This window comes from Petaurus breviceps, unplaced genomic scaffold, assembly GCF_028583685.1.
Source record: "Petaurus breviceps papuanus isolate PSGF00001 unplaced genomic scaffold, PetGlider_PUasm1.0 90701, whole genome shotgun sequence".
Classification (NCBI taxonomy): Eukaryota; Metazoa; Chordata; class Mammalia; order Diprotodontia; family Petauridae; genus Petaurus; species Petaurus breviceps.
The window spans coordinates 2,388,734-2,416,299 of NW_027187316.1; the positions used below are offsets into that span (position 1 = coordinate 2,388,734).

The window sequence follows — 27,566 nt, forward strand, 5'->3', positions numbered from 1 at the left end:
TGCTCAAGGTTACACGGCCAGTTATTTCTGGGTGTGGTGCTGAGTATCTGAGCCCAGATTTGATCCATGTCATCCTGACACTGGAGCCGGTGCTCTTACTCGCTGAGCCACCTGGCCGCCCCTAAGCAATTGGGGTTAAGTAACTTGCTCAAGGTTACACGGCCAGGTGTTTCTGGGTGGGTGCTAAGTGTCTGAGCCCAGGATTCGATCTCCAGGTCTTTTCAACACTGGAGCGGGTGCTCTTACTCGCTGTGCTACCTGGTGCTCTTACTCGCTGTGCTAACTGGCCGCCCCTACTGGTCTACTTTCTATTCCTCATACATCTTCCAATTCTCATCTTGGCACTGACTGTCTTCCGTACCTGGAATGCTTTCCCTCCTCATTTCTACCTCTTTTGAAGCCTGTTTTCCTTCAAAGCTCAGTTTAACCACTTTTTCTGAAGAATGCTCCTTCCTCCAGATACTCAAACCTTGCCTTCTGAACATTATCATGTATCTGCTTTGTATATTGTATATGTCAATGTGTCACACTTCAGGAATATAATCTTGAGGGAATTTAATGGAATTATGGATAGCACAATGAATAATTAGTATATTTGAGGGGATTTTTCTCTACATATTCCAAGTACCCAGCACAATGCCTGATATAGAGTAGGTGATTAATAAATGCTTATTGATGGATGATTTCTTGATCTAACAATGGTTATTTTGTAATTGCTATATGTTATGATGTATCAATGCAAGCTTATATATTTTCCATATTCCTCCTACTAGATTATAAACTCTTTTAAAAGAAAGAGCTATATCTTAATTATCTTCGTATCTCCCTCAGAGCAAGCATGGGGTTTAGAACAACATTTAGCAGACATTTCATTTGTGGTATTTTATTCATTGGTTAGATGAATACATAGATTCATAAATGAATACATGAATGATCAGGTTGAAATAATTTGACTGTACCCCAAAAATGACTGTTTATAAAGTTTTTCTTCACTACTCATAAACCTACTCAAAGGCCTACTCAGGATGCATACATTAGGGAGACAAAACACACACCAAACTAGGAGGGAGGTTAGAGGGTAAGTGGAAAGAGGCACCCTCATTCTTCTATAAATGAAAAAACATTGGTCGAAAATACAAACACATGACCAACATACCTCCAAGAATGGAGACCCTATGTCTTCATGAGATCTGCCCTCTGAACTCTGGAGGCCTGGGAGAACCACATCCAAGAACATTATCACCCAGGGAAAAGACATTAAGAGAGTGCAGCACAGAACACAGACTGTAACAATCAGATGCAGCTATGCTACAGGATGAGAATGATCCATCCTCCAGTGAATTTGGATTCAACTCCTAAAACATGCTCAATGACCCCTAAGTCCTTATAAGGAAGTAAGGTAGAGTGGAGATAGATGGCAGGTGGGATAAAGGCAGGCCCTGGCAATAGTTCAATATGGTATAGGGCCTACAGGTCAAAGGACAGTCATATGACTTGCTCCAATGTTAGAGACCACCTTATTTACAGCTCTAGGGATGTGCCATCACAAAGAATCAGCATTATCAGAGCTCTGCTTTGAAATTAATAAGCATAAAGTCACTGATATGGCATAATTTGAAGGAAAGGTTCTCCCTGATCAAAAATATCTTTCCCTTTGATGTTTAGCTTCATCTTTAGAACAATGAAAGCTCCTATAAAAAGAGAAATATTTACAATTGAGCAAAAAGCATTTGTTAAGCACCTGCTATATATTACTAGGCACCACACTAATCATTATAGATACAAAGAAAAAAAATAGAGTCTGAGCCTGCAGAGAACTTACATTTTGTCAGAGGAGACAGCATGGGCATAAATAACAACAAAATAGATACAAAAATGTATAAAGTGAGGATGGTAGCACTAGAACCTTGAGGCATCAGGAAAGGCTTCATGTAGGGGGATGCTTGAACTGAACTTTTTTTTTTTTTTGCATTAGCACTGAATTGGTTTATCAGGAATTAGTAAAGACAATGGCGTCCTGAAGGAATGGGAGAGAGGACAGGTTTGGTGGGGGAAGGAAAGGTCAGGAAGAGTCTGGAACAAAGAGCAAAGTCAGGGAAGCAAGGTGAAGGGAGAGTAAGGGACTGGGCTTGTGGGAGTGGAAAATATACTGAAAGGAAGAAGAAGCGTACTTAAAGTAGGTGGAGAGCCACCAGGAAAGAGCTTCACAACCTTGCCTCTGGTGATGACACAAAAAATTAACTGACTGACTGGGCTTTGGCACAATGGAAGCCAAGATGGATGGGAGTTGACACACCTCATTACCAGTAGCCTGCTGTACAGTCTCCTTCAAGGGCATAAGCACCCAATCATCTGGAATGGCAGCTTCTCCAAGGGCTGGAACTGAACCAACAACTTTTTCTACAAAGGAATTGGGAAGTGTGCCAAGCTCTGGCCTCCTTTCTCTCAATGATCTCCACTAAACACACACACACACACACACACACACACACACATACATACACAGATGACTACTGCCCCCTCTTATTTTCTGATTGCTACTCTGGATATGGTAATTATGGAAAACTAGCCTAAATGCAAGACACTCTGCTTTAAAATGACAATGATTCGCTTCCCACAGAGAGGGAAAAGAACACTGGATCGATCCATAGGGATAAAGTCATCATGGGCAAGCAAAGATCAAGCAGAGGAAGGGAAAAGGGCTCTGAGGTTGACTCTTCCCCTACAGGACTGGGATGACATATACAGAGCTAGAAAGGATGTCAGAGTCTGACCAATGCAACTCATTCTTTTTACAGATGAGGAAACTGAGGCCCAGGGAGATTGAGTGACTTGATTTACACCGGCATCGTCAGAAGCAGAATTTAAAATCGGGTCCCTTGACTTCTGAGTGAGAGCATTTTCCACTGTGTAACACGGCCTCCTGTTACTATTTTCTGTTATATCCAATACCATTCCAGTGCTATCTTCTAGTGATGATTATAATGATGCCAATGAAACAGGAGCAAGAATCCACCTGGTTCCTCAGGCTCGGGGCCTGAAAGATTAGGGATGACCTAGTAGAAGTGAAGGCTACAAGAAGGCAGCAGCCATCCCTCCCTATGCTCAGTCCCCAGCTACTTCTAAGACTTACAGTGAAGGATACCAATATAGTGAGCCTTAACGTAGAAACATCCACTAAGCATTTTTGGTAGGCTAGTAGATTGTTTCATAACTTCTTGGCTATCTATATCACAAACAAAAATCCCCAGTGCTGGACTGAACCAGATTAAAATATAATTGGGGTGGGGGCGGCTAGGTGGCACAGCGAATAGAGCACCAGCCCTGGAGTCAGGAGGACCTGAGTTCAAATCTGACCTCAGACACAGTGCAAAAACTAGCCATGTGACCTTGAGCTAGTCACTTAACCCCAATTGCCCTGCAAAAAGCAAATATATATATGTGTATATGTGTATATATATATATGTATATATATATACACACACACACACACACACACACACACACATATATATATATATATATATATATACAATTGGGAAATGTTGAGCCAAATAAATTTTAAAGCACAACATAAAGTTAATTTGTGATTTTCCAAGCTAATATGCAGCCTGTAGGAATCCCTTGCTGTTTGAGTTTGACATCACAGGTCTAGCTTTACCCTATATAAGATTATGAACGGCTAATAATCACCTGAGAAGCTGAGTGGTATGAGTCTGAGTCAAGTAGACCTGGGTTCAAGCCTTGCCTTCAATGCATATTAGCTGTGTATCCATGGGTACATTGCTTAAGATGTGTGTGGTGGCTTACATCTGTAATTACAACTGGTAGGGAAAAGAGATAGAGGAATGCTGAGGCTAGTGGATTTCCTGATTTCTGAAATCCTGAGATTCAGTGGATCTTGCCATTCTGGTGTCTACACTAAGGTTAGTACCAATGTGATAAACCTCTAGGAACTGGGGAAGAGAAGGGATGGGAAGTGGAGGGTGGAAAAGCAGATTGCCTAAGGAAGGGTGAACAGCCTGAAAATGGAACAGGTCAAAGCACCCATGACAATAATAGTGGAATCAGGCCTATGATTAACTCTGTAACTTTCCAGCCTAAGTGAGATGGGTAGAGTCAGTTTTATGTAGTTTTTTTTTTTAAGCAGGTCACAGCCTCTGTGTACTCTTAGGCAACTTTCTGAAATCATAAGTCACTGATGAGTTATAAGTGTGCATTTGTGGAGGAAGTTTCCACACTGGAAGATAATGAACTCAGTCTCAGATGCTACCATACTCCCTCCCCCCAAATTAATTAATGTTCACCTACTCCATTTATTCTCCACTTTTCTAATTCTTAAGTGGAGGGATTGAATGACTCAGAGTTTCAAATGCCCAAAGCAATTGTTTTCTTAGACAAGGGTACAATATCTAAGTATCTCCCCTTCCACGAATTTTTTTTCTGCCTTCTTTCTGTGTGGAATTGCCTGCTTTTTCCTATACCTTGAATTTACTTTCTGTGGGTTACCTGGAATTGAGAACAGGATCAGAGGACCTACAATCTAGGGAGATAACTTGCTTGTTTCTGTCTAAGTCCCCAGCCCAATGAAATTACACTGTGTATGACTCATTCCGAAGCTGGTTCAGTCATCCTGTCTGAGCATGCTGAACTGGGCTTGGCCCTCAGGGAGGCTTCCCCCGAAAATAAATGAAAGTGATAGTAGGAGCTGTAATGTAGTAAACAAAATGATAATGCATCTTAAAATGTAATAATTGCTGTCTCTTTTGGGTCCAAACATAAAATACCCTAAAGGATGGGAGATCCAAAAGGTTTTTTCCACTATTACAAACCAAGCAAACACTTCTACTAAGTTGTACTTCAATGGTCCCCTGTATCCTCCCATGACGGAGTTTATGGACACCATCTTCATAGTATATGCTAAGCTTTTAGGTATTAATTCATTTCAGCCTCTTTGGTCAATCCTAGTGTCCGCTGGGATTTGCATAAAGGTTACCTGGAGGTTAGAAAGGTACTTTTTGGGTGACTATTTGTAAATGTGTGTGTATACACACACGCCTATTTTTGTCCTCCTTCAACCTAACTATTCTAAGTGTAATTATAAATTAACCACCAAAAAATGCTGGAAGAAAAAAAGGGAGGGAAGGAGGGAGGGAAGAAAGAATGAAAAAGAGAGACAAGAAGGAAGGAAGGAAGGAAAGGAAAGAAAGGAAAAGGATGGAGGCAGGGAGGGAGCAAGAATAAAAGCACAAGTGAATGAATTACAGAGTGATTTTTTTTTAATGTAGCAGAATTTACACATCTAAATGGGTGTGGTCTCATTCCAAACTTTGGAGTTCCTGCATTCACTCATTCAAAACTTTACTGGAGTTTCTTCTTGGAAATAACCTTCAGAGTCATTTTATGAGCTATACAAGAAAATTAATCTCATTATTTTATATTTCACTCCTTGTTTTTGGATTAACTAGTAATCCAAGATTGTTCACAAGACCTTAAAGGTCACTTAGTCCAACCTTTGCATTTTCCAGAGGAAAACCTGAAGCCCAGAGAAGTTAAATGACTTGGCTAAGGTAACAAAGGTTCTAAATCACAGAGCAGGGATACAGACACAAGTCCTCTGACTGCAAATCTCTAACTCTTTCCACTTCACTACACTGCCGCACTCACATGACTTGGGTTTGAAGGACTGTTCCCCAAAACTAAGTCCACCCTCAAAGGACAATGACTTGCCACCACTGGGAAACCATGGGTGCTGAAAGCAATTCTGGAAGAGAATCGTGGTATCATAGATTTAGACCTGTAAGGGATCTTAAATACCATCTAATTCACACTCCTCCTTCTAGCAGATGAGGAAACTGAGGCCCAGGGAAGTTAAGCTATTCTCCAAAGATCACAGATAGTAAGTGTTAGAAACACAATTTCAATCCTTTTGTTGTTGCTGCTATTGTTCAATATATTTTCAGTCATATCTCACTCTTTGTGACCCCATTTGGGGTTTTCTTGGTTTGTCATTTCCTTCTCCAGGTCATTTTACAGATAGGTAAACTGAGGCAAACAGGGGTTAAGTGACTTGGCCAGGGTCACACAGTCAGTAAGTGTCTTAGACTGGATTTGAAGTCAAGCGAATGAGACCTCCTGACATCAGGCCCAGCATTCTATCCGCTGTGCCACCTAACTGCCCCACAATCCCTTTGCTTAGGCCAATGAAACAAGGAGGCATAGGAGAACCATCGTTGGAAGCACTCAGAGGTCTGGTCTCAGAACTTGGACAAGGAGGAGGATAGGCTCCAAAAATGCTGAGCTATTTACCACCCAAAACAATGAGAAATTCCATTAAAAGACATATGATAGTGACTGGGACAAGGAAATGGAGAAAAAGATTAAGGAAGGAAGAATAGAGTTTCTGTTTTTAATCAAGGTGACACCAAGTCCATCAGCCCCACTGCAACTTTCAGAGGAGTGCTAGAATGCATTTAGAAAGAGTACTGGCTTTGGAGTCAGATGACTTAGGTTCAGATCCCACCTTTCACACTACCGAGATGACTTTGGACAAGTCACTTAAACTCCCTGACCCCAATTTCCTTATATGTAAAAAGAGGAAGTTATACTAGATAGCCTTACTGGCTGTGTGACCCTGGGCAAATCATTTAACCTCTTTCTGTCTCAGTTTCCTCAACTGTAAAATGGGGATGATAAGAGCACCTACTTTCTAAGGTTGTTATGATGATCAAATGAGATAATATTTGTAAAAGCATTTGATACAGTGCCTGGCACATAGTAGGTATTTAATGTTTGTGTTCTTCCTTATTTTGAGGCTTCTTCCAGCTCTAAATCTATAATCTTATGGTCCTATAATGCTGAGATTAAATGACTCTCAACTAGAAAAGATCCTAGTCTCACCTTCCAGACCAAAAGGAGAGAGGTGAACAGTCACTGGCTAATCCAATTTGTCTAGTAATAGGACAAAGAAGATGATAGAGAGCCTCACTCCCTGCCAAAGTATTTTGAATATTTACTCCAAAAAGCTAGCAGTTGGAGATTGGGGGAAAAAAAACTTTTTGAAACAAAAATAAGTATAAAAAAGCCTTGAAAAATGTACCACTCTGACCTTGAAGTAAGAGGGAGGGAGCCTGCACAACTGGGTGTTCCAGAGAATGCTTTAACATCCCAGGCATTTCATTAATCCTTCACCAGATTTAGGAGAGACCTGTATTTTCAAAAGGAAAAAAAATGGCCAAAAAGCCAAGTACTCACAACATTCAGGAGAGTCAGCAGGACAGCAGATCACCCAGCAAGATGGTCAGCCCTGAATGCCCTATCACGTTCCCCCAACCATCCTGTTCCACCATCATGGGGGTCTAAATCAGCTCTGCCCCCAGAGTATCACTTTGGAAGGCTGTGATCCATTCTCTCCATTCTGCAAAGGTCGTGTCAATGGCACTGGTGCACTCCTTCTGATGTCCAAAGACAATCTGAGAATTGTCAAGCAGCCTTGAGTTTAGAGGCTTGGGCAAGTCTGTGATTCATACCACAATGGGACAATCAAACACGCCTAAGAGAAATTACAGGTTATCCTTCTCTGAAAAGGAATCCATTAAAATGAGTCACTTGTTTGCTCTTTGCCTTCATAGACTTTATCTTTCAGAAGATCACAGGAGATGTCTACTCCATCTACTAGCCTAATAAAATTAGAACTTTAGGGCTTGATAATGTTAAATGATAGTGATGGTGGTTGAGAATGAAATCCTACAAGATTTTTCCCTGTTCTGAGACTGAACCTGAATGGAATTGCCTGGAAATTCTATAAATTTAAAGCAATTTCATCTTTTAACAAAAAATCTTCTAGGTCTAGAATCAACAAATTGTTGGACCATGGATAGGGACTAAGAACCAGGGGTTTGAAACCAGGCTCTTCTACTATCCATCTGTCTAGGTCTCAGATTCCTCATCAGTGAATAAAAGGGTAGGAACTAGAAAATTTATGTAGCTTCTTCCACATGAAAGGGATTGTGAGTCAGTAATTGTTCACTGAGCCCCATATCATGTGCTCAATGCTGCTAGCAGTTTTGAAAGATAGAAGGCATAATGCCTGCCCTCCAGAACCTTACAGTCTAGTTCATCCAGAAGTCAAGATAGTTCACAAAAGAGCAGCCAATTGTGCTTTTGAGTCAAAATATTAGCAAGGAAGCATAGCATAGTGAAAAAAGACCTAATCTTGGAACCAAGAAGATCTGGATTCAAATCCTAGCCCTTAACTGTGAGACACTGAGCAGGTTACAATATGTCAGTGCTCTAACCAACTTTCTAAGGCTCTAAATTAGAGAGAGCATGTTGACCTGCATTGGTAAAAAGGGTTTCCTTGTGTTTTCTAGGAGTTCACAGAAATCACACATTAAGTCCTTATCTTATTACTAAGGTAAGTACCACATATCTCCTATTTGGTTCTCTTACTTTCCACTGTGACCCACATACCCCCCCCCAAAAAGAACATCATGCTTCCATTTTAATGAATGTTTATTGAATGTTTTAATATGTGCAAGGCATTGTTATATTCTGAGAATAAAAAGAAAAATATAAAACAATTCCTGCTGTTCAATCCTTTTTCAGTTGTGTCTGACTCTTTCTGGCTGCATTTGAGGTTTTCTAGGCAAAGATACTGGGATGATTTGCCATTTCCTTCTCCAGCTCATTGTACAGATGAGGAAACTGAGGCAAACAGGGTTAAGTGACTTGTCCAGGGTCATACAGCTAGTAAGAATCTGAGGCCAGATTTGAATTAAGAAAGATGAGTCCTCTTCACTCCAGACCTGGCAATCTATTCATTGTGCCATCTAGCCACTCCAAAATAGTTCCTACTCTCAAAGAATGTACATCCTTAGTTTCTCATGTTGGTTCAATCAATATACATAGGAATACTTTCTCGTGTTGAAATATAATCTCATTACCTCTTAGTAGCAGGTATTTATATAGTGCTTCAAGGTTTGCAAAGTACTTTACATGAACTCATTTTATCCTCACAATCACCCTAGGAATTTGTAAGTGCTTTTATTGTGTCCATTTTATAAATGAGAAAACCGAGGAAGGCAGAGGTTAAGTGACTTGCCCAGGTTACATAGCTAGTAAATGTCTGAGATTGGATTTGAATTCAGCTTCTTGTGACTCCAGGTACAGAGCTCTATTGTGTCACCCAGGTGTCACCACTTCAAAGCTATGGAAGGACTATCACCATTACTTTCCTCTGTTCCCCTAAAGGTGGAGAAAGTAATTCCTGAAGAAATGAGGTTTGCTCATTTGCATTTGTTATTTGCATCCTGTTCATTTCTGAATGTGAAAAGGCATTATCATTAAATAAACACCCCTCCTCAAAAAAAAAAAAAGATCTCAGGTGAAATCAGTCATTCAACAAGTATTTATTGAGTGCCTCCTACAGTCAAGGTGTTGTGGGAGATATAAATATGAATTGGATACAATCACTGCCCTCAAGGAGCTTTCAATCTAGTTGAGGTAACAAGACATATGCTAACAATGAATGATACAGGTGTGCAATTTAGTATTTTTATCAGTGATTAGGATAAATGCAGTTTTTACAAATTGCAGGTAACCCAAAGCTGAGAGGAATAGCTGATATGTCCTGTGACCATTGCGATCCAAACTATCTATATGAGCCAGAATAATGGGGTGAATTTAAAGAGGAAATTTTAAAAGGAAAGTTTTAAAACTTCTACCCATGGATGTTTCATCAGAAAAAAAAAAGCTGAGTGTTATGAGTGAATTACAAGCTCAATAGGATTCAAAAATATGATATGGCAGCTTAAAAAGCTAATGCAATATTAAAATGGTAAAAATCCTAGATATAGAACTGGAAGTGACCTAAGAAGATATCAAAGAAAAAGAAAGAGACAGAGAGAGAGAGAGAGGAAGAGAGAGAGGGAGGGAGAAAGAAAGAGAGGAAGGAAGGAAGGAAGGGAGGAAGGAAGGAAGGAAGGAAAAGAAAAAAAAAAGAAAGAAAGCTCATTAGAGTTGAATTGAGAGGCAGAGCAACCAGTATAAGGGAATATTAGTCTCACTGCACTCTACCCAGTTAGACAAAATGTGGAGGGCTGGGTTCCATTCTAGGTGTTATATTTTAGGAAGGACATTATCTGATTCATGGAAATGTGATTATCTGTGCCTCTCCTCCTCCCCATCCTCTTCCCAATGCAAAGCTTGGGGTTATACACAGAAAAGTAACCAGGATGAGAAAGGATCTTGCTTTGCCTTCATATAAGGAAAAATTGAAAGCACCGAAGATGTCTAGCCTGGAAAAGAGAAGACTGAGGATGGGGCTGGGGGGGAGATGACAGCTTTAAGTACTTGAGATGTCACCTAGAAGAAGGATCAGAATGGACCCCAGAGGAGAGGCACATTTAGTTCAATGTAAGGAAAAACTTCCTAAAAATTAGCATTCTCTGAATTTAGGCTGTTGTGGTGGGTTTCCTCTCACCTTAGGTTTCTTTTTTTTCCTTCATAGAATTTTCTCTTTTAAAAATTTTATTTTATTTTAAATTATGGAACAAGCATTTCCCTGACATAGTATAATAAAAAAATATGATTGCACATGAAACTGCAAATCTATTATGTACAACTTGCTATCCCTTTTAAATATATGATAGAGTTATACATAGATTTCTTTTTTCCTTTTCTTTCTCCCACTCCAGCCTACACATGGTTACCATTAGACACAAATATGTGTGTATACACATACACATATGTAAAATCATTCTATACATACTTTCATTTACATACATACTTTTATTTCTCACCTCTTTCTCTGGATGCAAATAGTGTGTTCCTTCACCGGTCCTTTGTAGTTAATTTGGGTATTTATAATAGTCAAAATGACTTATTCACTCAAAGTTGTTCTTAAAACAATATTGCTTTTACTGCATACAATATTCTCTTGCTTCTGCTCATTTTATTCTTTATTATTTCATGCACTCTTTATTATTTCAATGTTTTTCTAAAATCATTGAGGTCCTCATTTCTTGTAGTACAATAGTATTCCATTACAAACATATACCACAACTTGTTCAGTCATTCCCCAATTAATAGGCTTCCCTGCAATTTACAGTTCTTTGCCAACACAAAGAGAGCTGCTATAAACATTTTAGCACATATAGGTTCTTTTCCTTTTTCCCTAACCATGTTTGGAAATAGACCTAGTAGTCATATTGCTGGGTCAAAGGGTATAAGCAGTTTTATAACTCTTTGGGGATAATTTTAGATTGCCCTCCAACATGGTTGGATCACTTCACAATTTCATCAACAATGAATTAGTGTCCCAATTTTTCCAAATCCTTTCCAACATTTGTCACTTTCCTCTTTAAATCATTTTAGGTAATCTGATAGGTGTGAAGTGATATCTCAGGGTTGTTTTAATTTAATTAATGATTTAGAGCATTTTTTTTCATGTGACTATAAATTGTTTTGATTTCTTCATCAGAAAACTTCCTGTTCATATCCTTTGATTCATTTATCAATTGGGGAATGACTCATATTCTTCATACTTTGTACAAAGTTTTTTATACATTTATCTAAGAAACTGTCTATAAATTTTCCCCCCAATTTTCTGCTTTTCTTCTGATCTTAGCTACATTTATTTAAAGACCGTAGGTCATTTAATGAAGGCTGAAGATTGATTTGTTTGGGACATTAGGAAGGGATTCCTTATTCAAGGACAGGTTGGACTAGATGGCCTCTGAGGTCCCTTCTAAGATTCTCAGAGACAATAAACACTATTAATATTAAGAGGAGGGATTTAGTGTCAAAGATTGAGTGGTGGAAGAAATTTCAGAGATCACAAACTACAACTCTCACACTTTACAGGTAAGGAAATGGCGGCCCGGAGAGTTTCAATGATTTGGCCAGCCTCTCATAGAGACAGTACACAGCTGAGATTCAAACTCAAGTCCTCTGATTCCAAAAACCCAGCAGTATTTTCACATATGTTAAAATTATACCTTATGCTAGTCCCCTGATCCCCATCCCCCTTGCTCCTTCCAGTTTGCATAGGAAGTTTAAAAGTAGCCAGTATAAAGGAAGTCACGTACAAATTGTTCCAAAGACCGAAGTAGTATAATTTACAGATTGTATCATATATTAACCAAAATTTAATCCTGGTAATAAGGGCTGCATCTGCAAAAGCTATATAGGTGCTGCTGTCAGGGTCTGGTCCTATGATATGTAAATCTCAGACAAGTTTCATATTCTCAGTAAGACCAGCAGAACACAAAAAGGTGATGATAATTTTGAGATGATGTAGATGTGTTAATTTGAAAATGTAACTGATAACTCTGAAATGATTTGGATATGTTAATGAACTATCCCCAAGATAGTATAGATAGAAGTTAGTCCATTTCCTCAAAAATCCCTATAAAAATGAGACCTCAAACACCTGCCCCCCTGAGTTCTCTTCCATCTTCTAAGGGTCTATGCTGCCATCACTCCCAGTTCTATCTGATTCATGGAAATCTGTGCTTCTCCTCCCCATCCTCTTCCCCATGCAGTCTGCCTCCCTTCACTATCCCATCCCTCGGCCCCTGTACCCCTTTTGCTACTTGTCTCTGCCTTTATGGGTTTTTTGCCACCATACTCTCTGTGCTTATTTGAAGTGTGATTGCCACCTTGTTTGTTGCTGTCAGTCATGGTCTTTTCTGGTGAGTACCCAAAGAACCAAGCATTCCTGTCCCTATTTCATAATTTCAGAAATTATCAATTGCGTCTGGTATTACACTGCCTCACCCAAGATGCCACGAGGAACTGGGCTAATCAGGGAAGGCTTCATTAAAGAGATGGACATCAGGGCTAGAGTGAGATTTTTGAATAGCAAACCCATTCTTCTCCCAGACAGGAAAATAAATTTCAGATCTATTTGGCAAAATAATAAAAGTATCATCCAGCAGAAAGATACTGCTAGCCATTGTCCCTAAACTTGAACAGATTGAACCATAAATAGCTTGAGGAACACTAAACTCTATGCCTAACCCAATGAACAATGCCTGCCTTATGTGTACATAATACTATCACACCACAACTTACCTCATGCTGCCTAATGCTTTTTTTACCACTTGGACCGAGATGCTGAAATCTCAGCAAAGCATTCTACCCACCTACCTACCCACCCACCTGACCAAGAGCCCTCAGCTGCCCCAACACACATACACACAAGTCTTTCCTTGACTGAGCTGATGAGTCACATACATGAAGGCAGTGTAATGTAGAGAAATGAAAGTTGTATTTTGAGTCAGAAGATTCAGGATTGTCACTGATGCTACTTATGGAACTTTGGGCAAGTGACTTAAGCTCTCTGAGCTTTGCTTTTCCTTTCAGTACAACAGGAAAAATAGCCCACTCCCTACCTCACAAGGTTGTATCTCCCATTATAAGGAAAGCACTTTTTAAGTCTAAAAAACTCTAGAAATGTGGTATTATTGTATGGAACCTTCTTGTGCAGAGTCATTCATTCAGTCAATATCTTACCTAATCAGACCTCATTTTGCGTCACTAGTGCGGATGCTCCTATACTGGGAAATCAGTATACTCTGGTGCTTAATCATAAGGGCAGGACACACATAACCACACTGGGCCTTCTGAGGCCACTACCCCTTTTTAGTACAATTAGGGCTTAGGCAAAACATCCCCAAACACATACAAATACACACAGACACACATACCACCACCCATACTTATGCAAAAGGAGGTTGAGATATTATGCAGTGTCCTGAGGATTCAAAAACATCTACTGTTGTATCTGCAGAAGGCCTAAGGCTGTTGGCCTCCATCTTCTACTGAATCAATGGGTGGAGGAAAATGCATGCAAGTATTCTCCCATCTTCTACTAGTCATTCTGTCAATTAACATAAGGCCAAACAATTACTAAGTAATAGACCAAGAGAAAATGGCAGCTAGGTACCTCAGAGAATACAGTAAGTATTAGACTTGGGGTCAAGAAGAAGTGAGTTCAAATCCTGCTTCAGATAACTTCCTAACTGTATGACCCCAAGTACAGGGGTCTTAAACTCTCTTAGCCTCAGTTTCCTTATCTGTAAAATTGAGATGATGATAACATTAAAGAGTTATGGTGAAAACAAAATGAGATAAATGTAAAGTATTTTGCAAACCTTAAAGCTATATATAAATACTAGCTATAAAGATTGTTATTGGCTGAATTTTGTTTAAAAGAGTAAAGTCATCCAGTGATATCAATGTGCCTCATCACTGCTTCTAGGGCCTTACAAAATGCCTACATATAGCACAATACAAAGGTTGTAATTTTTTTCCCTCCAATTTGGTATCAATCCCCATAGTTCCTGACGAATGGCTATAGGTCAGATATTATATTTGCTCATGGCATAATAGCAGTGAAGAATCAGACACATCCATAGCACTCAGAATTTTACTCTCTTTTTACACTCCAAGACCTAAAGTTCCATTCTTAGTTCAGATAGTGGTTCACTCTTACTCTTAGACCAAGAATTTCCCTTCTGTGTGCCTAGGTTTTCCCATTGGCAAACAAGGACGATGCCTACCCCATCCTTGCTTCCCCTATCCTGTGCAAGTTCTTAAAGGTATGTTGGAATGGTGCAATAATTCCTCTACAGAGAGCTCCAGCATCCTCTGAGATAGTTACAGCTATCGCTCTAAGATATTTCTCCTAAAATAGATGGTCTTACTAGTCAATCCCTTTCACCCTTTTTTGATAATCTCTTGTCTAAGCTTTTTCAGGTCCAAATGTCCAGGACAGGAGAAGATAGCTTCGTAATTGGAAGACTGAAATAGTCTTGTCCTAGTGCCAATGATTCACAAGGTGGGCAGAGGCAACCACTCAGGCACACACTTTCCCTTTCCCCATTTGTACATAAGATCAGTGACACTGACTAGGTACACAGTACATATCAAAACTCCTCCTCCCCTTTCCTGATTAATAAGCTCTATTTCCTATTCTTACTCAGTGCTCTGACTTACAAAGTACTCTTTTTTTCTTTAGAACAACTCCTGCCTATTACCTAATCCTCTCTCTAGGATGGTTCCCTTTTAAAAAGGGGATTTGCTTACACACAAAGTTAAGGAAATGAGCTGACCCCCAGTTGAAATGCTATCTCTTTCCATCTCCACTCCTCTCTAACAGAGGATCCTCTTTTTAAGGATTAATCCTGCATTGCTAGACTAGTCCAAAGAACATTTTTTGAGGCAGTGTAGCAACTAGATGGCTCAGTGGATAGAGCACTGGGCCTGGAGTCAGCAAGACCTGAGTTCAAATATAGCCTCAAACACTTACTAGCTGTGTGACCTTGGACAAGTCACTTAACCTCTGTTTCTCTTTATCCACAGAAGGAAATGGCAAAGCGGTCTAGTATCGTTGCCAAGAAAACCCCATGGACACTATTGGCATCCTATGGTTCGTGGGGTCAGAAAGAGTTGAACACAACTGAATAACTGAACAACAAAAATGTGGTCTAGTAAAAAATATACTGTTCTAGGAGTTAGGAGATCTGGGTTCTAGTCCATCTCTTACACACACTCACTCTGTGATGTCAGGCAAACTCATTTACCTTCCCTGAGCCTGAGTTTCATCACCTGTAAAAATAAAGCAATTGAAATAGGTGATCTTTAAGGGCCCTCCCAGTTCTGATTATATAAATCTATGATTTGTACTTTAAGCACAGAGAAGTGACTTGTTGTCTAAATTCAGGCAAAATCACTTCCTTCATTACACAGAAGTATAATATCCAGTGAAAACCAGGCTGATCACCTAAGTATTCAAATTTCAAGAGATTAAAAAATGTGCATGACATCCTCATTCTTCCTAATGAGAGACACAGATGACCTAGTTGGATACAGTACAATTCTCAGGGATGATACAGAAATTGAGGTGTGTAGGGAATACTTAGATCTCAGGTAAACCTTTTGCTTAGATGAAATGGAATTGACTGCAGAAAGCTCTTAACAACATGGTGGAGTATAAGAAAGGTGGTAGGGAGAGGCCAAAGAGAGGTTTTCTGATACTCTGGTCAAAAGTCACTTTGTATTTACTGGTTATTTCCTATGATTATTTAAGTATGAATGATTCCAGAAGGGCAAAATAGAGCAAACTGATTGCTAATAAGGGCAGCGAGGTGGTACAGTGGATAGACTGCTGGATCTAGAGTGAGGAAGATATCTCTCTGAGATCAAATATGGCCTCAGACACTTAATAGGCTGTGTGACCCTGGACAAGTCATTTAACCCTAGTTGCTTCACTTTCCTCTTCTGCAAAATGAGTTGGAGAAGGAATGGCAAACCACTTTAGTATCTCTGCCAAGAAAATCCCAAATGGGGTCATGAAGAGTTGGCCATTATTGAAATACAACTGATTAACAACAACAATTGCTGAAACTGAAAAGATTGATAAAATGCAGATTAAAAGAAGGAAAAGAGGGTGTAGCTAGGTGGCACAGTGAATAGAGCACTGGCCCTGGAGTCAAGAGGACTTGAGTTCAAATCCAGCCTCAGACACTTAACACAAAAACTAGCCATGTGACCTTGGGCAAGTCACTTAACCCCAATTGCCCTACCTTCTCCCCTCCCCCTAAAAAAGAGCAAAAAAAAAAGAAGGAAAAGAGAAAACTCTCTCAAAAGCAGAAGTATTTTGATAAATGTTTAACAACCTGTCTCTTCAGGGAAAAAATGCATAAGCAACAAGCTTTTAAGTTTAATCTGCATTATTAACATTTTTTCCAAAACTATTTTAAGTCTAGAAAATCAAAAAATAAATCAAGCTCTGCTTTATAGCATTTATTGAATTCTGAAGTGTTAATGCTCACAATAGAAATATCACAATCTGCTTCCCAAACCTGTACCAGAGGGCTTTAGCACATTCCTGCTTAAATGCAATGAGTCATGACCCATCAATAACTGAAAGTCCAGTGGCATTGTGAAGAGGCACTTTGTCACAGAAGTGGGTGAGAGAAACTTTCAGGAAAAGCCTCCAAAGAACTGTATATTTGCTAGAAATCCCCTTGACAGCGAGGGAACTATTTCAGTAATTGGCGTGATGTGTGCTATGTTTGTCTTCCTGCCGATGGCATTCTCTAACCACATATGTGTTAAGTATTAATTTATCTCATTTTTTAAAAAGTGAAAGGACTTAAGGAACACTATGCTATTTTTCAATTTATAAGAGAGTTTGTGGCTCTATCCATGGTCCTGCTATTGACTTTAAGTCAGTTTCTTTGGACCTTAGATTCCTCATTTATAAAAATAATAATAACAATTATGATTAGCATTTAGGACTAAATGATCTCTAAGGTCACTTCCACTTTTGATGTTCTATAGTCTATAAGTTTTGAGAAAACAATAAATATTATTTGAAATAATATAGGAAGAAAGAAGATTCTAAGTAGGCAGAGAGGAATCAAAACCAGAATCAAGAGTTCAGCAAATATAAAAACATGACATAGAACAGAAGGAAAAAGTAAAAAACAAAAAACAAAAAAACCCTGAACTACTAGAACTATGTAATGAGCATTCAGTGAATCCAGATCTTCTGAACAAAGTATATTCTGGTCCTGGAACAATAAAATGATTCATCGGGGTGGCCAGGTGGCACAGCAAGTAAGAGCACCGGCCCCAGAGTCAGGATGACCTGAGATCGAATCTGGGCTCAGACACTTAGCACCCACTCAGAAACACCTGGCCATGTAACCTTGAGCAAGTTGCTTAACCCCAATTGCTTAAAAAAAAAAATAAAAGGAATCATGGTTCAGGAAAACCAGACAATGATCACAATACGATTATTGTATCAGGGTCATCAGTTAAGGAGTACAAGGGCAGCTAATTGGCACTGTGGTTGGAGTGCTGGGACTGGAATCAGCAGAACCTGAGTTCAAATTTGACCTTAGACACTTAATAGCTATATGACTATGGGTAAGTCACTTAACCCTGTTTGCCTCAGTTTCTTCATCTATAAAATGTGCTCTAGAAAAAAGTGGCAAACCACTCTAGTATCTTTTCCAAGAAAACCTGAGATGGCATGATGAAGAGTTGGACATGACTGGAAAACAACTGAACTGATTTTCAGATAGTTATCATTGGGTGGATAAGTCAAGAAAATACTGTAGACATATCATATCTGAACTTTTGCAAAACATTTGACGATATTTAACCTGATGTTCCTGTAAGACAAATGGGGAAATGTGAGCTGAATGACAGTACATTTGAGGAGTCTCATAGCTGTTTGAATCCAAACAATACTAATCAATGGATTGATACCAAACTAGAGAAAGTCCTCTACTGAAGAGCACAGGCTGTTGGTTCTTTCCACATTTTTATTAACAATTTGATTGAAGAGATTAATACTCTTCTTATCACATTAGCAATGACAAAAAGCAAGAAGGGTAACTGCAACTTTAGGTGAGAAAACAAAGACCCAAAACCATCTCCATAGTGTGAAATGAACTCCCTTGTCAGTTAGTGAGCTCCTTATCATCTGCCTTATCTTAGGTAGTTAGGTGGACACTGTGGATAGAGTTTGGGGACTTGAATTGGGAAGACCTGAGTTCAAACCTGACCTCAGACTCTTACTAGCTGTGTGACTCTGAGCAAGTCACTTAACCATTTGCCTCAGTTACCTCATCTGTAAAATAAGGGTAATAAAGCACCTACTTCCAGGAGTTGCTATGAACATCAAATGAGAATAATTATAAAGCCTTTAGCATGGTGCCTGGTACATGTTGCTGTTCAGTCATTCAGTCGTGTCCTCCTCTTCATGACCCCATAGATCATAGCACACCAATACTGTCTATGAAATTTTCTTGGCAAAGATGCTGCAGTAGTTTGCCATTTCCTTATCCAGTGGATTAAGGCAAACAGAGGTTAAGTGACTTGTCCAGGGTCACAAAGCTAGCAAGTGTCTGAGGCTGGATTTGAACTCAAGTCTTGCTGACTCCAGGCCCAGTGCTTTATTCACTGAGCCACCTAGCCACCTCAATCTGGCAAATAGTGAGTGTTTGATAAATTCTTATTTCTTTCCTTATCTCTCTTAGAACTTCCACACATAATTATAGTTATCTCCTCTGGAACCAAAGAGAGCAAGTTTGATCCCTCTTGCACATGACAGATTTCTAAATATTTGAAGATTACTCTCATGCGCCCCCCCCCTTCAGCCTTTTTTTTCCCTTCAAGTTAAGGTTTCCAAATTCTTTCAACTAATCCTTGAATGGCCTTTGTTCAAGGCCCTTCCATATCCTGGTTGTCCTTAAGCTTGTCATTGTGCTTCCTAAAATGTGTCACCCAGGATTAAACACAATAAATCAGCTAAAAGTGCAGCAGGATGAATTCTTTATTATTGCTAGAAATTGGGTTTTTCAATGCAACCCAAGTTCACCTTAGCTTTTTACAGATGTGTACATCATACTTTGAACTCACATCGAGCTTGTAATTCACTAAAATCACTGAGATCTTTTTCAGACATTGTTGTCTAGCATTGCCTTCACTACTTTATACTTATGAAGTGTATTGCTTGAGCCCAAATGTAAAACTTTGTCCAGGGGTGTGCTAAAATCAGCTCAAACCAGTTTGTGAACACCAATTGTTACATTTTCACTGTGGGCATTTATATCTCAGAAATCGGCAAGTGCTACAAATCAGAGTATATTCTAGAATTTAGAATTTAGTAATGAGGAAAATGTTAATAATTCAGATTAAACTTAATAGTGATTTGTGTATATTTTTCAGAGAACTGGTTGTTAAACATTTCCTAGCACATCCCTGCATTTATCCCTATTAAATCTGTTTTATTTGCTTCAGCCCAATATTCCAGTTGTCAAGATTTTTTATATCTAGACTCTTTCATCTAGTATGTTAGCTAATCCTCCCAATTCAGTGTCATATGAAAATTGAATAAGTATGCCATCTATCCCTTTTCCCAAAGTATTGATGAAAATATTTAGATGGCAGAGGCAAGCACAGAACCATGGGACACTGCACTGGACACTTGACATGGAATCATTAATCTTTGAGTCTGGTCATTCAACCAGATCTCAATCTATCTAATTGGACTATCTAATTGGGCACTCAATTTTCTGCTATCTGGACTATATTTCCCTAATTTTCCTCCCAAAAAAATCCCTTTCTGTTCCCAGATTCCATGAAATGTGGCCCACACAGGACCTAGCCAAAATGACAGGCCTGATTCTTTGCAGAAGATCAGAAAAATCCAAAACAACTGGGTGTAGTCTCACTGTCCATAACCATCCTTCCCGGTATAAAATAAAGATATTCAGACAGCACATATTTTGGATTTATAGACTGTTGATTAGCCTTGAAAACACTTCACATGCCTAAAAAGCAGAGGCAGAGATAGTGAGTGCTCAACAGTCTGACTCTCCTTCTAGTTACTGCTCCCCTTCCCCCCAAATCCATGTAAATTGGAAGTTTCCTTCATATTCCCAAATGCAAAGAAGGCTAGATGAAACCTCTTTCCTCTCTTGGAATCTTCTCCAGAAGTAAAGATGACTTGCTAGGAAAGATGAACAAAATAGTCAATTATGAGCAATAAAATATAAAGTTCTCCACCCAATACCATACCCATGAATAGTTATAGAACTATAGAATCCAAGAGTGCCAAACACATAAGGGATCTTGAGGATCATTTCCATAGGTATAAAATTCAAGGCCAGATTGGGAGCAAACTGCCTGTAAAACTCCCCCTGCAGTCCGAAACAGTTCAAATATTATTGGGAAATTTTTGACAAAACAAATAAAAAATACAACACAACATAGATAATGTTAATTTGAGGTTTTCTAGGTCAATATAGGGCACAGGAATTTGCTAACATTTGAATTTGGCACTTTAATTAGTCTAGCCCCATAATTTTAGAGTGAAGAAAGTGAGGCACAATATTGGCATGACAACTAGAACCCTGAATTCTTGATTCTCCTCAGGTGATGTTATGGGAATGGGAATCTGAAGATCTTCTCTGCCTCTAGGCCCTTAGATAGGCTTAGGTGACTCTGAGAACCTTCCCTGATTTGAGAATATGCTCTTCCCCCTAATGGGCTGAATGTGGTCACCCGGAGCCTGTGGTGGGAGGCATGTTCTTCAGGAACATCCAAACCTTGTAACTTTGTGATTGGACAGTGGGTCATGAGGGTTCTGATGGTCTCTGACCCAAGAGAAGCCTATATATACCAGGTGTGAGGTTTTGCTGTGGGGCTCACTTTGGGAAGAGTTGTGTGATGTGGCCAGATGAGACTCTGGGCAGCCATTGAGCCCACCAGCTTTGAAAACCCAGATGTTGGTGCTTCCCTCTCTGGTAACTAACTAGGTATGGATGTAATGGTCAGACAGTTGGAAGCCTGTCTGCTGAATTATGTTATTTTCTGTTGTAACTTCTGTTTGTATTCTCTAAAGTTCAGGGTGCTGACTTTTTCCCCTGAACTATGTAAAATGATATATGTCTGATTGATTAAAGTAAGATTGTTAACCCATTTTGAGTTGCTTTCCTTTGGAGAAGCAGATCTAAGAACCTTTGTTGGCAACCACCCTGGGTATGCTAGGGTGCTTGCTGCTACAGGTGGTGACCGCTGAAATGTAGTATCATAAATTTAGAACTGGAAGGGACCTTAAAAGTCACCTAGTCCAATTCTCTTGTTTTATAAATGAGGAAACTGAGACCCAAAGAGACAAAACAGTTTGCCCAAGGTCACACAGGATTCCAATAGCTTGGTTATTTTAGCACTCTTCCTTCCCTTCACTTTCACTCTCCTTGAGAATTTCCTGATGAAATTAGTTAATTTTATTTAACTGCAAAGCATTAGTACTAAAGGCCACCTTTCTCCAAATTTATTAATGACTTTCCCCAGTAAAGAATAACTCTTTTGCATAATTAGTAGTTTCTTTCTCAAAGGTCTTAGGGTGGTTAGTGATGCCTATGAACCTGCCAGACTTTCAAAAGAATGAATACAAGCCCTCAAGTTGACCCTGCATCACAGATTTCACTGCTTCTAGGATTTGTCCTTCTACTTAGAAGTGTGGGCTTAGCCAGCAAACCCCAATTATTGCTTTTTGTTGTTCAGTCATTTCAGTCCTGTCTGACTCTTCATAACTCCATTTAGGATTTTCTTAGCAAAGATACTGAGTTGTTTGTCATTTTCTCCTTCACTTCATTTTACAGATGAGGCAACTGAGGCAAACAGAAATAAGTGACCTGTCCAGGGTCACATAATTATAAAGTGTCTAAGGTCAGATTTGAACTCATGAATACGCCTGACTCCAGGCCTGGCACACTACCCACCATGCTATCTAGCTGCCATCAGTCATAATCCTACCCATGTCAAAAATTTTAACAAAATTCGTTGAGATAATACCACATACCTGCTATATTCCGAGCATTTTGGTAGATGCTAAAGGAGATACAATGTTTAGATAAAACGTAGTCCCTGCATCATCAGTATGATTATTCTTTGTGACTTTCTGCCACAACAGAAACCTTAAGGACCTGATATTTCAGATCTGATGCTGACACTTTCTGTGTGACCTTGGGCAAGTCATTTGGTCATCAAAATCATCATCATCATCATTATCTATAAGCTCTTATTAAGTACCAACTATATGCCAGGCATTGTGCTAAGCCTCAGAAATACAAATAAAGGGAAAAATAAAATCTCTGTTCTCAAGGTACTCACGTTGGGAGAAACATGCAAACAACTATGTCTATACAAGATATATACAATGTAAATGGAAAGTGATCTCAGAAGGAAGACACCATCAGTGGGAGTTTCAAATCTTGCATTCGAATCTTGTCCCATAAGAATTGTTCAGGTTACTCAGTTGACAACAGGCCTTGGAAATTGAACTGGGCTTACAGCAGAAAATGCCAGCTGTTTTCCCTCTGTTATATTTAGCTATTTCATCAAAGGGAAGTTTCTATCAATGCCTTCCAATACAAAGTCAAGAATTCTATCCTCGATACTTTTCACCAACTATTTTTTGTATTCCATCTGTTTGATGGAATGTTTGATAGCTCGGCTGGATGTTCACAGGGTCAGGTTGGTTCTCCTGCCAAAGCTTGTTATACAGCATATGAGTAAATCTGCAAACCAATTCAAGGACTGGAAGTCACCACACACTCAGATGGAATACAGTCTTCTGAGCTTGTATAGTCTACAGTCATCCAGCAATGGGTTGATTGATGCAAAAAGAGTCCCTCTAGGATCATTTCTTGGAGTCTCAATTTCTTCATTTATTACATGGACAAGGTGACCTTTAAAAATCCCTTCCAGTTCTTAAAATATGATGCTAAGATCATCTGAGAAGAATGAGATAATAATAATAATTGACTTTATGTGCTTTGCAAATTGCAAAGTGCCATACATATGCTGTCATGAATGGATTTATAATCCAGGAAAAAGATGTCACCAACACATCTAGGTGCAACTAGGTGGCACAGAGAATAGAGTACCAGGCCTGGAATTGGGAAGATTCATCTCCCTAAGTTCAAATATAGCTTCAGACACTTACTACCTGTGTGACCATGGGCAAGACACTTAACCCTGTTTGCCTCAGTTTCCTCATATGTAAAATGAGCTGGGGAAGGACGTGGAAAAATCATTCCAGTATATTTGCCAAGAAAACTCCAAATGGGGTCACAAAAGAATCAGACACAACTAAAAAGTGACTGAACAACAAGACCTCATCCAGTTCTGACCCTATGTGAGATTGATACAGCTTCAAGTTTTAAGTTAAGATGGCTAAATTGGGCTTCTTCTAGCAAATGCTGCAATCCTGAGAGGTTTGGGGTAGAAAGAAAATAAAATTCAGTAGATGGTCACTTTTCTCCCCTCTACCCCCTAAAAAAAAGAAAAGAAACTAGTCTAATTCCTGGGCTGCTAGGGAAATTCATGAGTGCCTTCTGGGGTGCCTACCTTGGGATTTGAATAGTGTGTATACTGGTGACTTAGAAGTTTGTATATATTTTTCAACTGCTACTAATTGAAAATGTTTTCAGTATGGAAATGGCTTTTACATGAATAAAAATGGGCTTTATGGTATATAGCTTTTCAAAGAAATTGCTTATGAGAGATATGCCAACATGGGTATCCTTCCTTTGTACTCACCTCCAGGGGTAGGCAAGTTAGTGTAACCCTTTGGTGGGATGATGTGATGATTCAAAAGAAAAATGCTATTTGAGAAGAAAACGCAGAGTCCCCAAGATTATTACTCAAGCAAAAATTAATTGTGAACAATTAATCATCTTAATTATCTGTGACCAAGGACAGCAATGGTATAGAAAACTAAAATCCCCAGCTAATGGTTTTAGCTTTTACTCACAACCCTCTCCCTTTATTATCAGAACTGCTGACAAATAACAAAAGGGGCTTATTTAAGTGTTCTCTCCTGCCCCTGGCCTTGGCTATTCTCTGGAAAGGATGCAAATTATATGAGTAAGGGGCACTTAAAGGTCCCAGATCTCAAAATACCTTCCCTCCCCCAACTGGTCTCTCCTTTATGATGCCTTCTTTACTTATTATTAATTTTTAATTTACATGGAAGATTTTCCAGAGATTTCCAGTTTTCATATCTTAAGATATTTTATTTTTTATATTTCATCAAAACTCCTCTTTAAACCTATTTTTTAACTCAATGGCTACCTGCTTTAACATGATTAAAATTGGAAAAAATGATAACTATCTAAATGTTTACAGACATTTAAATAGGGTGAGATTTTTACCTCTGATAGTCTAGACATCCATTTTACCGAGGACATTCTGACCTTTAAGGCATCTCTTATCTATAAATTAAAAAAAAATCATTAGCACTCGCTCCATTAAATTATTTGGCATATATTTTGTATTCACTTATCTGTATATTTATTGTACACCAACCTCATGGGGCACAGGCACAGAGACATTTTATAAATCCTCCCCATGATTTGTTATTCTTTAAAGCACCCTATCCAATATTCTTAGCACTGATGTGAAAAAGAAAACTAGAAAAATCACTCCAGAGATAATGTCCCTATTTTATAGGATAGGTAAAAGGGGGCCTGTGAAACAATGGGGTCCTGGCCTGCCATGCAAAAGCACTGGAACTTTGGGCCTCTGAGATCACTTTTAATTCTAGAACTTCAATACTGATGATTGGTGTTTTCACTTGTTTCCCTTGGTCCACCAACCCCTGCTCCTTTCTTCATACATAAATTTATCCATCTTTCTGGGCTCCATTTAAGTCCTCTTTCCTTAATAAAGGAGGAAGCCTGTACCACTTTGGCCTCACCTCACCCTTTCCTAAAGGACAGAGTCACAAAATCTCCATATACTAGAAGGACCTTCAGAGGTCATTTAGTCCAACCTTTCCTTGAAGCAAGAGTAAAGGAAGGGAAATTATGTCCAGTGGGGTTAAAAAGAATGACTGGTGTTAGGATAAAACTTTAAAAACTAAAAAGAGGAACCTCTTAGTAGAAAGTCACTGGAATTTATTAAGTAGGTCAATGACATGATTAGATCTGTGCTTAAGGAAAAATTAGTTTGTTCACTGCACACGGGATGGACTAGAGTATTAGAAACTTGAGGGAGGAACATTACAATAATCTAAGTCAGAGGTGATAAAGGCCTCAACTAAAGTGGCAGATGTGTGAGTGGAAAAAAGAGGTTATATGTGAGAGACATTGTAAAGGTGGAAACAGCAAAACTTGACAACTGATTTAGGGAGAGTGAGAAGTCCAACATAGTGCCAAAGTTATGGACCTGGAAGACCAGAAGGATGGGGGTGCCTTCCATATAAATAGGGTAGTTTGAAAGAGGAAGTTTGGGTAGAAATATGAATTCAGTTTTAGATTTGTTGACTTTTAAGATGTCTGTAAAACTTCCAGTCTGAACTGTCCAATAGGCAGTTGATGATGCAGGACTGAAATTTCAGAAAGAGACTGATTCTGATAGGTAGATAGAGAGATGGACAGATAGACATATTAATACATAAATATTATCCATGCATATATGTATATGTGTGGATGTGCATATGTATATACATGTGTGTGCATATGAGTATACATGTGTGTATATTAATATATACATCTGTGTTAAGTGTGTGACTATACATGTATGTGTGTGAATACACACACATACGGCCTCTTCAAAGAAATGATAGCTAAATCCACAGAAGCTAACGAGGTTACCAAGAGAGTATAACAGAAAGAAAAGGGTCTAAGGCAAAATATTCTGAAACACCTATGGTTAGAAGACATGATTTAAATGATAAACTAGCAAAGGAAGCTAAGGACAATCTGAAATGCCAGACAAGAGAGTTTGGACATTCTGTGAATAACAGAGTCATTGAGTATTTTTTAAGGCACAGTAGTGACATGATCAGACCTGTACATAAGAAATATTATTATAGCAGTTGTGAGTAGACTAGATTGTAGGAGAGGAAGTCTGGAAGCAAGGAGGACCATTAGGAAGCTAGTGAAAGAGTTTGCATGAAAGATAACAAAGTCATGTATTAGAGTTTTGGGAGTCAGGATGAAAAAAAGAATAAAAATGACAGATACTATTGAAGTAAAGTAGAACTATGTAGACGTGGGGAGTGAAATAGCAGATTAAGTAAAAGGTAACACTGAGGCTTCTACTCTGGGTGACTAGAAGGATGACAGTGAATTGAAAAAAGTAAAATTAGGGAGAAAAAGGCTTTTTTAAATCACATATATTTGCACATATATGCATATGTGTGTGCATACATATATGTATATATGTATACACACATATTTACACCAGGAGTCCCTGTATGCTGGTTAACTTAACCACTCTAACAGAAGAGAATGACTTTGGGCTGTGCTTTACATCACTGTACACATGATAGCATGGATATATTTACAAAAGAATGACTGAAGTGAGCAGATAGACTGTGAGTACCATAAATTTTTAAAAAATTGTTACAGTACCTTCTGATCCAGGAACGTTCCAAACACCAAGATAAAGAAACCCTTGGAAACAGGAAGGGAAAAGAAGTATTTATAAAAACAAAACAAAAGAAAACAATAAATTCAACAATTCAACACCATATTTTTCTTTTGGAAAACAAAATCACACTTAGATAAAATACTATAAAATCTTTGAAACACAGTAAGATGGTACATGCCAGAGATTAAAGTATTCTTAGCTATCTTTTTAAAGAGAGGCAAAGAACTGGTATATTGAGCCAGTATGATAGCTTGCCTGGTCTCAGTCTGGTCTATGTCTCAAAGAGTGTTGATTATGGGGTCAACAAAGCCCTGAGTTTGACAAAAGGAATGAAAGTCATGTGGGAATAGGACAAGTTACATGTTATCCTTGTTGTCCTGTCCATAGCTTACTTAGAACAGTGCCTGACACATAGTAGGCACTGTATAAATGCTGATTTTCCCTTCTCCCTCATCCCATAGCTACACAGCGCACACCTGACTGGAAGGAAGGAAGGAAGAAGAAAAACAGAAGAAAGGATGGATGGAAGGAAGAAGGTAAGGAGGGAGGAAGGAAGGAAGGAAGGAAGGAAGGAAGGAAGGAAGGAAGGAAGG

General features: G+C 38.9%; 2 protein-coding genes across 13 annotated transcripts in view; both read right to left on the reverse strand.

Annotated features, from left to right (window-relative positions):
* Positions 1 to 7,527, reverse strand: part of ADGRF4 (adhesion G protein-coupled receptor F4) — a 42,597-nt gene extending 35,070 nt beyond the window's left edge. For 3 of the 5 annotated variants that reach the window (XM_069065791.1, XM_069065790.1, XM_069065788.1), the window contains exon 1: positions 7,255 to 7,526. The gene's annotated coding sequence lies outside the window, so the exon portion shown is untranslated. Of the gene's footprint in view, positions 1 to 7,254 lie in introns of all 5 variants that reach the window. The other 2 variants (XM_069065789.1, XM_069065787.1) reach the window with 2 other exon arrangements.
* Positions 7,528 to 19,339: 11,812 nt separating this feature from the next.
* Positions 19,340 to 27,566, reverse strand: part of LOC138144513 (putative adhesion G protein-coupled receptor F2P) — a 48,661-nt gene continuing 40,434 nt past the window's right edge. For 7 of the 8 annotated variants that reach the window (XM_069065797.1, XM_069065798.1, XM_069065796.1 and 4 more), the window contains 3 exons: positions 26,955 to 26,996; positions 24,750 to 24,809; positions 19,340 to 20,536 (listed from right to left, as the gene is read on the reverse strand). In XM_069065797.1, coding sequence (XP_068921898.1) covers positions 20,408 to 20,536; positions 24,750 to 24,809; positions 26,955 to 26,996 — 231 coding nt within the window. In that variant the 3' untranslated portion in view covers positions 19,340 to 20,407. Of the gene's footprint in view, positions 20,537 to 24,135; positions 24,201 to 24,749; positions 24,810 to 26,954; positions 26,997 to 27,566 lie in introns of all 8 variants that reach the window. The other variant, XM_069065795.1, reaches the window with a different exon arrangement.